The sequence below is a fragment of the Daktulosphaira vitifoliae genome, unplaced genomic scaffold (assembly GCF_025091365.1).
Source record: "Daktulosphaira vitifoliae isolate Bord-2020 unplaced genomic scaffold, ASM2509136v1 Scaffold_2, whole genome shotgun sequence".
In the NCBI taxonomy this organism is placed as follows: domain Eukaryota; kingdom Metazoa; phylum Arthropoda; class Insecta; order Hemiptera; family Phylloxeridae; genus Daktulosphaira; species Daktulosphaira vitifoliae.
Window position 1 is genome coordinate 2,298,531 of NW_026099573.1, and position 11,092 is coordinate 2,309,622.

Sequence of the window (11,092 nt, forward strand, 5' to 3'; positions counted from 1 at the left end):
TTAAAAAAATGAAAGCTGTCTTTATGGTGAAAATGAATACCGTATTCAAAAATATGATATTTTTGTGTAAAAATTCTGGGTTTTGTATTTTATTTTATTTTAAAATACCTGATAAGGGGAGAACACTGATTTTCATAAATATTATATAAATCAAATTGATATACTATAGAAAGTTAAACTTATATAAATTTTTTTAAGTAGGGAGAAATAACTTTAATATTCAAATTAACTTAAATTACCATTTTTTCATTCGCGAAAACTACGTACGATTGCCTAGTTGGTAACACTTGTGTCTTACGCGCTTGGGGTACAAGGTTCTAAGTCGCGTATGGGAAAGAAATTTTTTGCATTTTTTTCTTAATTCTTATTAAGTCAGAATAAATTTTCAACTCATTTGATTTTCATCTCATTTAAATTCAATAACTTCAATAAAGATCAAGAATCTCCTCATCACTTTAGTCGCCCATCGGGAGAAGAAATTTCTTATTCATATTAAAATTATTTTACTATATTTTAGGTTTTAGCTTTGATGCATAGGTGAGAAGGTATTTATTTGTGACTATCATTTATTTTCTCTGTTCTAACTTGACCTACTTTTTTCAACGATACGTCAAATGATTACAATTCGTGTATAGTTGAAGATATTACCCTCAAAAATTGAAAAAAAAATTCTAAATAATCAATTAAACAGTTACTTATTCCATGTTTTCGATACAGACAATTAAAATAATTTATTTTTAATGTTTTCAAAGTATTTATTGACGAATCAAGTTGGATATGATAGTTTCAACTACAAAATTAAATCATTTTACTTTGTAATTTAATAATTTTTTTAGTCTATTTGTGTGTGCTACTATTAGACTATAATATTCTAAATTTGTTGGTAATATGTTGCTATATAAATAATTTCTAAAAAAATGATTGTTAGTTTCTCCTTAATTAACAATGGATTTTTACAATTATAATTAAATTTTATTTAACACTTTTTTTTAACAACTTTTTTTGATTGGTTTTTTTAGTTGAAGTAAATCATTAAAATTAATTCAGTTAATATTTCAATAGTAGAATCTTTTTAAACACCAAAATTTACAAGGAAATTATTTCTATTTAAGTTATCTATTACGATAAAAATCCAAAAAAATATTCAGCTTTTCTGATAAATTTACTATAAATAGTAATTATAAAATTTCCTGGCTGCATATTAATCTTAACGATATAATTTTTTTAATTCTCATAAAATTTTCTATTTATTGATGTTAATTTTAAACTTGCAAGTGGAGCTAAAAGTTATGATAATAAATTCATTTTTTTTTTGTTATAAACTTTTACAAAAATCAACTTTAAAGGATTAAAAAAATAGATTAAATATGTCGTTTTCCTTATTTTTAACATATTAATAATCAAAATCAATATTAATTTAAAACAATTTTTTTTTGTTCTTAATTATTTTTTTTTATATATGTAAATATTTATTTTTTATTAATAAGTAATAATATTAAAACTTAGAAGTGATAGAAAAAGTCTAATTGCACATTTGAAAACATCGCGAAAAGTCGATTTAGTAAAGTATATTTTTGTTTCTGATGAAAATTCCTTGTAGTCCAGTGTATGAAACCTATAACTTTGTTATAAGTAATAAACATTTTTTATTGAAAAGTATTGCATCAAGCTCTTTAAATTTTTATACGCGTAAAGTAAAGAAATATACAACTACTTTATTATTTTTATAATATCTTCATTAAAATTACAATATTAAATTATTGAATATCAATATTATACTAAATGTACTTACTATAATTATTATTTATTATAATTATATATCAAATAACTAATCGGGATAAAAATAAGGGAATAAGAGTTATTGTTGCTTTTGAAATAATCTACCAATTTCTTAAAATTAAACACTATCTACAGATTTACATCCAAGCGTTTCTTATGATAGTGATTTTAATCAGTGTCAGATATCATCTATATTTGTCCCAACTATACCACGTCTATACGTTGCCGCGATCCCACTTTGCTACCGTTTTTATACTATTCTTATAAACCTTCTTTAAATCAATTACTAATTAAAAATAATACAGTGGATTTTCGGATGAAAAAAGAAAAACTATTCGTAAAAATTATACCTTTTAGGAGTTATCAAGCATTAAAGCAGCAAATTATAAAATTTTCGGAAAATGGCCAATCACTACTTATACATCATTTCTATGTACGTTTCAATAAAAATAAATGAAAAATAGGAATTCATTGCAATTAATTAAAATATTTCATTTCACATATAATAACTTAATTACTCCGGAATTCTGAATTAGATTAGAAAACAATATTTTTTTAAAATACTGAATTAGTGTAATTATGTTTAGAATTTTGATTTTTTTTTTGTAAAATACAGTAAAGAGGAAAGGTTATCTCATCTTAAGAGCTTACTATTCATGTTTAAGTTTAGACTTACATAATTTACTTACTCGTTCCTATAGGGGAGAGTAATGTAAAATAATTTTCATATAACATTTTCATTACATATCAGAATAAAACATGTTGCTTCAAGTGGGTAGAAGTTCCCAGGAATGCTCCATCAATAAATATCCTAAATAATAAAAGCTCAGCACAGTGGGAACGTGGCATAGTTGGGTCAAGTATGATATCTGACATTGATTAAAATATATCAAAAACTATCATAAAAAACGCTTCGATGCATATCTGTGTTTAATTTTAATAAGTTGATGGATTATTCCAAAAGCTACATGATCTTCTATTTTCTTATTTATATCTTGATTACAAGTTTTATGATTTATAACTATAATATATATATATATTATTTAATGAAACATAGAAAAAAACACTTTTCTGGGAATATTACCTGGAGTGCTCGGATTTTTAAAAAATTGTTTTCAACGAAAGTTCTCGGTCACCAAATTTCGAGGAAATTATTGGCAAAGGTTGGAAAATTTTTGACGCTCGGCCGCGAGCGTTTTAAAATTTCGACCGTTTTTTGAGAAAAACGTTTGCTGACGGCAGCGTTTTACGACTTAAGGTTTGAAAATTTCACCAGACCCGTATAATGATATCTCTGAGATATGATAAAAAAATCAATTCAATCCGTTCATTTTATAACCCTCACTTATTTCCCTCGATTTCTCTCCTTTCCACTTAGTTTCCTGCACACAACAAATGTTAACTTTTCTCCTCTTTAATACTTCTACTAATTCTCAACTTCTATTAGTTAATATTTTAACATTCCAAGTACCTATTCTTAATTTGTACTTTCTCCCTTATACACGAGTCCAGTCTAGAGTTAAGCGGTGATGTCCCAACACCGATGACACTACAAGCGTTGGGTAGACCTGTTCATATGACTGGTGAAACAGCTACCGCACAAGTTGTCCGGCTGGTATCAAACATTTTATTCCTTAGGCCTTCTCCGTTTTTTACTACTTTATTCCCTCTAACCTGTTGTCCCCGCGTAAATCCGAGATGGAACAATTCGCCTAAGTTTTGTTCAGGACACCTAATACTATTCGACAAAAATTTTACGACGGTTATCAACCTGAGGCATCCTCATTAGTCACCTCTTACGAATAGCAGAGGGGCCGTAGAAGTATTCTTATCCACAGGAAAAAAAAAAGTTTACCAAGTAAAAATAAAAATAAAAAAATTATAAAACAATATAAAAAAACATTATCTTTTTGGAAGTATTATCGTAAGTAGTAGTATTATCGTTAGTCTAAGATTATATCACTAATAATGTAAAACAAATAAGGTTTATATTATCTATGATTATAGCAACAATTTTTACCGAGTGATAATAAAGTATCCATTTTTTGTTATCAACTGTTTCCATATCAATGTTATTTTTAAGAATTTTCCAACGTTATTATTTATATTTTTTAAGTGTAGACATATTACAATTAATTTTAGGCTTTGAATATGTTACATTATACAATGTCATTTGTACAATTACCAATGTGTATATTAAAATTTTAGTTTTTCTGTGCAGCTATTGAAAATTTTTGTGTAACTTCGAACTATCAAAAATTTTGAATGTTGCATCGTTTGAATAATTTTTTGTAATAAAAACTACTACGAAGAGTTTTAAAATAGTTAAAACTTTGACGTCAAATTATTATAATATCACTATGACTGAAGAGAATAATACTACTATGGAAGTACCATCTAATGACCAAACTGATTTGGTGGTCAAGAATGCACCTGATACCGAACCATTATTTGTTGTTGACACAACTCAACACTCCAGTAGAACTTGTGAAGCTCCTTTATATCATGAAGTAAAAATTTATATCTCATATTTAATACACGTACTGCTAGAGAATTGTTTTGTAGAGAGTAGAAAAAAATAAAACGCAAACATTTTTAATCGGTTTCTCCCCCATGTTAACCAATATATTATCCCTCATTAACTAAATATCAAACTATTTTTTTATGTAATTATTTATTATTTAATTTTGCTAATAAATTGATTATATTATGATTTCAATAAATGTTATAAATAAAATGTTGAATTTAATATAACTGTTACTAATTAGTACAATGTAATATAATGAAAAAAATTCTTTCAGAATATTATGTTTTTGGAAAAAAATGATGATGCATCAAATAATGAAAAAAAAAAAGAACCTACTCAAAAACAAAATTCTTGTTGGAATTGCTCATCTACAAACCATGCGTTAATGAATTGTCCAAAACCTAGAGATCAACGTACCATTACCAAAAACAGGCAACTGTTCAAGGCTCAAAAATTAATGCAACCCGGTGGTAGAAATAACAGAAACAGGTAAGGGTGGATTAAAGTATGTCATAATTATAACTTAAAATTCCATTTAATAATGTCAAATAAATATAAAAATGATTGTATTTATTTTTATGAAAATATTATTTAATTATGCTGATTAATTAATCTTTTTATATGTTTATGTTGAAACAATTTTTTTTTGATTAATTTCCTGGCTAGGGTGTGTAAATTTATATTTTACAATCAATAATATAAATTGTAGATAAAAATGTTATATTTAGAGCATCAGCTAAAAGATTTACTCGATATTATTTGGAAGATGGCCCTGAAAACAAATATGATAAATTTGTACCTGGTAAACTGAGTATTAAATTGGTAAAAGCATTAGGCGTACCTAAAAATGGACTTCCTATACATATTTATCGGATGCGTAAATTTGGATATCCAAATGGATGGCTCGAAGAAGCCAAAGTTAAGCATTCAGGAATAACATTATTCGTTGATGCTAATCAAAGTATTTACACTATAAACTTATTATTGTTTTGTTTAAATTTAAATTAATTTTGTATTTATAAACTTAAAGGTGAACCATTGTCTAAAGGAGAAGACGGTGAAATTGATGTTATTAATTTTAAAATTGACATGGGCAAATTGTACAAGTATCCTGGTTTTAACACGCCAAGTCCTCCTAATACAATTGATGTAAATTTAATTTTTAAAAATCATTGACTTTCATTGTTACAACAAGCTTCATAATTTTTTAGGATCATAAAAAATATGACTGTCCTCGATTCGATCCAAATCAAAGTCTTCAGAATATGTGTGATAAATTCAAAGATTACAAATTGAATCCTTATAAGCGAGCCAAACTATTGTTTCCTGGGGATACTACTCTGAGCAATGAAGAGATGGACATTGTAACTAGTTCTGATGGTGAGTATTATCAAATGTTAAGGAATACCTTAGATTGGTGTCATATAACCACTTGTAGAAGGAGAGATAAATAATAGTATACTCATTAAAGCCAAAAAAAATATTTTCAAGATTATTATATTTTTAAGTAAAAATTTAATGGTCAATGATTAATTAATCATTATGTGCATATACTATTTTTTTAATAATAACTTAGGGATAATTACTTATTGAGTTACAAGAGTGGGGGTATGTAATGTGGTTAAAGTATGCATTATAAATTTACATCAGTGTGGAGGCATGAAGTACTCGATAACAGTACAATAACAATAAGAGCTCGAGCTACATACAAACTCTTTGTATTAAAATACTTGTAACTCAACACAGTACTTGTCTTAAAATCCTTTTCGATTTATCAACATTATTTTGTAAAAAGGACTAAATAATGACTTTTAATGTTGAAAAAAATTCAATTAAATATGTTTTCTTATTAAAGACAAATAATAAAAAATATGCTTTTAACATAGTCTAAAAATACAAAAAATTGTTTTAAATCGAATACCTTTCTAGGTGTTGATGAAAGACGCAACTTGATTTTTTTTTGAGTTTATTAAAAAAAAGCATATTTGTCTATTTATAACAGAGGTATAAAAACCTAAATGCATATTTTACAACATGAGGTGATACCATATCTTTTTTGGAATTTTATGGCAAGTATATTTTTTCATTTCCTTCAGAGTCCTAAGACATTGGGACATTCACATTTTATAATTGTTCAAAAAAAAAAGACAGTTTCTACGGTCTATCTATCTATTTAATGAATAAATCAATATTAGTGTAAATAATCGAAGGTTATAATATTGAGTGAATAAAATTACCTTGATAAAATGAGATTTGTTTTTTTCTCCTGAAAAATTGGAAAAATAAATATAGATTGCTGTACATCTCAGGTACAGTTGTGTATTGTTTAAAAAATGTTTGACCAATAAAAATAATCAAATTAATCTTTTTTCCTTGATGTTGTCAATATGCTTTTAGCATATAATTCTATATATATATATAAAAATAATAATGTTTTGAGTTTTTGTTGATATCATGTCTATAGTTAACATTTTCAAATTTATGATTTATAGAAAATGTTCGCCTGCCTGAAGAAATCACGACTTTAGAAGTTAAACCTATTGATTATTTGCCATCATCTCCTGAAGATGGAGAAATTTTAGAAAGTGAAAACAATGTATTTAAAGAAATTAAACCTGAGGTAATTTATAGTATTAGTGAATTTTATGCATTCACAAGGTTAGAGGGTATACGAGCTAATCTTAATTCTTGATTATAAAAAAATTGTACCATTACAAATTATAATTTATCAACTTTTTACTATAAAAAGCTGTATATCACATTTTACTATATAATTATGGAACGAATACTTTTTTAATTAGTTATTAAAATAAATAAATTGGTTATTTAAGAATCATACTTCATGTTTTTGAAAAATAATGGTACACATTATTAAAAATAATGAAACGTGCTCTACTGAAAATTTGAGAATTTTTATTTTCAATTAAGCGTTGATAATTTTCTTCAAAGTCAATGCTATAGTAAACACATAGTTTTAGAAAAAAATCCAGTTACTCGTATTGTTTTTCATAATAACATAGCAATGTTTTCTACCATTGAATAAACATGAAAAAATTCAAACTAAACAAACTTTAAAAAGTTGTTGAAATTTAAGAACTAAATTTAATAATAACATTAAATAAAAACAGTTTTTGGTATCGAAAATTTCCTTTAAATTAAATCGGTAATATTTTCAAAAAAATTTAGAAGTATCCCAAACACGATATAATAGTACAAAATAATTGTAAATGAGTACAAAAAATAAGTTTAGAATGTAGACCAAATATGTGAAAATTAATTAAAACTATAAGTTAGATCTGTTCCACCTTATACAAATAAATTTTTATGAAATTATTTTTAAAGAGTTTTATAAAGAGACATTAACGTGTGTTTGTAGTCTTATGTAGGGGTGTATTTATTTATTTATTACAAATAGATAATATATTTTTATTGTTTAATAGTTTTGTGGGATGTAGAACTTAGAACTTAAGTAAAATTTTTATGGTAGTAAAAATAAAAAAAATGATTATTATTTTACTATATTACAGTTGGCTGAAATTAACACTAGTTTTGAAGCTAATGGTCAAAACCATTTAGAAACTAGTGAATACCACAGTGTTTCAATTTACGAGACTTCCAGTAAAGAGTTGGTTGAAAAAGAATGTGAAAATCAAAATTCAAGCGTTATTAGTAACTTTGAAAATAATGAACAAGTTGATAGTGAAAAAAGCCTTAATTCGACATCTGAATCTCCTACTAAGAAACAATTTAGTGAGCTCAAATGTGAATTTGTAGGAACTCCAGTACTAAAGAGATTTTCATCATATGAAAATCGTCCGGATCATGATAAGTTTTCTAAGGGAATGGTTGATATAATCGACCATGAAAACTTACCTAATGCCACTGGAACGTTTAGTAAACTTAAAGAGATTTTAAAAGATGTTCGAAAAACACTCAATAGTTTATTATGAGTTGTACCTCTGTTGATAGACTATATATATATTAAAAATATATAAGTAACTCCAATCGATATCATTATTTTATTTAATTAATATTGTTGTTTTTTTTTTTAGTCAACCAATTTAAAATATTATTGGTTAAGCATTTGACAAATCTTTCTTCATTATAATTAACTATTTCATATATTTAAATACATTTCATTGATGTAAAAAAAAATAATATTAAGATTTTTAAAAATACTAAAAACTTATTTTAATTTTAAACATTTAAGAATAAAATATCACTATAACTAAAATATAACTATATGTATATAATTAATTCAATTAATTTTTATATATTTATATATAAATTGTGTACATATTGTGTTGTAATATTATTTTGTGTTAACCTATATTGCTTGATAAAGTTTTCTTTGAAAAGCATGGTCTAAATAAATTATAAATATATATAGTTTATTTGCATGTTAAGTTTATTGATAGTATTTGTAATTTTATTTCATTTTTTTCATGATTTTATTGTTGAAAAATGTTTATAAAAACGTCTTTTGTTTGATATGTTTTTTTGCTTTATATTATTTCTTGTGTACGTTTGGGGATTTTAGAATGCAAGAATATGTGTGTTTTTTTTAACTATGAGATAATGTGGTTCAAAGTTTTTGTTTACTTCATTAAAACTGTAAAAATAAAAATATTTTTTTAGTCTATTAGTGTTATTTAATTTATTTTTCAATTTAACTACTTAGTATAATTCATAGTTTTCAATTTTACGTTAACACAAACTAAATATTTATGATATGTCACTTATACTTCTTGCATTGTGAATTCTTCAGTTAGGTACACAGTTTTGTTTTATGCAAGTAATATACACATTAAAAACGCGTGTTAAATAAACATAATGTAATAAATTATACAGTAGTGATAATTTTTTTTATTCGAAAACAATACTATAAAATACACTTAATTCAAATTATTTTATTTATTATTAAAAAATTATTTTTACTTTACAGCCAAAATATAATATAGTTATTGAGCTTAATTTTTAAATTTTTTTTGATCTATTTAACTAAATTTTATGGAAAATTTGTAAACATAAAACATTACCAATATTAAAATAATATTTCTTTATAAAATGTAGGTATGAAAAAAGCCAGTTAAATTATTAGAAATTATAAAAATATCAATTCTTAATTATTATTTTTTTACATAAATATAATTGTAATGTATTACTCAAATAAGGTTATAAGAAATATTTTTAAGTTTGAATTAAAAAATAAAATTTTCTGTAAGTGTGACAAAGTTCATATTTAAATAGTACTTTTAAAGTTTTTTTTTCATAATATTTTGGCAACAATTTTATACACTACATAGTACATACTAGCTTGTACATAGTACAAGTGCAGATGAATACTCCATTTTTGTTGGATATTATTTTAATTAAAAATAATTAGTTATATTATAGTTGTTCTATAACGACTTTTATTTATTATTATATATTTTAAACCTTTAACTATATTGAAGAAAAATTGATTAGATACATGAGTAATACAATATACAAATATAAAAATGATGAAATAAAAAATATATATAAATATATAATTATATTTCATTTATCTAATTTTTAATACTATATATATATTATAGTCTTTAAGATTTAATAATACTATCGTGATAGTTAAAAAAAAGTATTTTCTTTTTTTACTTTCGATTTTTATTTATTTATTTATTTTTGCAACTATATTCATTGTATTGGTAATTTTTCGTCAATTCGCCCTCTTGTCATACTTTGAGAACGAGTCCGTTCTTTTAAAATAAGATCAAAAAAGCTAATTTATAATAATTTGAAAAATGTAATGAACACGAATTTTTATTTAATAAAAAAGGCTATTATTATATTTTATATATTACGACTAAAGAAACTAGTCCTTATTTATTTATATATTAGCACGCACTTTTATTTAAATCGATCCAGCCAATTATCTTGTATTTAATTCATTCTTTTTCAACAATTTTATTCTGTATAATTACTAATTTATATTTCTGTACATTTTAAAGGAATTATTTTAATCGAATATTCGAATCTATAACTATTCTGTAATATAAATCTATAAACATTTCTTAGGCATTAAATTAAATTTTATCTATTCACTACAAATTAGATTGGTTTAGATTTATTTATATTCTAATTTTATAAAACTCGAACGTATATTGTTAAACACTTTTTGGTCTCTTTACGTCTATGTATAAAAATGTTAATAACTTAAACACAGTCATAACTCGTATCTGGTATTTTATATAAATATAAAATTATCATGGTGGAGTCATCATAAAATATAAGAAATTGTAATTTTATTCTAAAAATAGTGGTTCTTATTCTAAATGAGTAGCTTTAATTTTGTCAATTGGTTCTATTTAAGTAACTTGTTTTGCATATAAATCCATAAAGCATTATAAAGGTTAATAATATTAGTCATTATTATTATTAATATTAATATCAATGAGCATTATAAGTATTAAATTATAATATCAATAAATGCACTTGCATTTCTTTTTCTAAAAAACGTAATTCGTTTCTCTTTAATTATTCTATTAATAATCAAAATTTATTTCGTTATTCTCATGTAAAAGATTTGGGCATTATTTTCGACTTTAAACTCTTGTTTAACCCCATGTATTATTCATAAAGAAAAAGCATTCTGTATGTTCGGTCTTATAAAGTGTAATTATACAAATTTCAATAAATTAAATGAAAGTTCTTTACACTTCTTTTATTCGTCCTCAACTCGAGTATGCAACAATAATTTGGGAAACTCACAATACAAGCCACCCCATATTCAAATTTTTTTTTTTT

At 24.1% G+C, this 11,092-nt stretch overlaps 1 protein-coding gene across 1 annotated transcript; it reads left to right on the forward strand.

The window, feature by feature from the left end:
• The first annotated feature begins 3,866 nt into the window (after positions 1 to 3,866).
• Positions 3,867 to 9,698, forward strand: LOC126897878 (zinc finger CCHC domain-containing protein 8 homolog). The gene is made up of 7 exons (XM_050671820.1): positions 3,867 to 4,289; positions 4,581 to 4,795; positions 5,035 to 5,267; positions 5,337 to 5,455; positions 5,518 to 5,686; positions 6,799 to 6,926; positions 7,834 to 9,698. The coding sequence occupies exons 1-7, from the start codon at positions 4,140 to 4,142 to the stop codon at positions 8,254 to 8,256; spliced, it is 1,437 nt and encodes a 478-aa protein (XP_050527777.1). The 5' UTR covers positions 3,867 to 4,139; the 3' UTR covers positions 8,257 to 9,698.
• Positions 9,699 to 11,092: the final 1,394 nt, after the last annotated feature.

Bases quoted from the DNA above. Each gene is read 5' to 3' on its own strand.
- LOC126897878 (XM_050671820.1), top strand. From the start codon at position 4,140: ATGACTGAAGAGAATAATACTACTATGGAAGTACCATCTAATGACCAA. The intron at 4,796-5,034 runs GTAAGGGTGGAT...TGTTATATTTAG, and splicing joins GGTAGAAATAACAGAAACAG to AGCATCAGCTAAAAGATTTA. The intron at 6,927-7,833 runs GTAATTTATAGT...ACTATATTACAG, and splicing joins TTAAAGAAATTAAACCTGAG to TTGGCTGAAATTAACACTAG.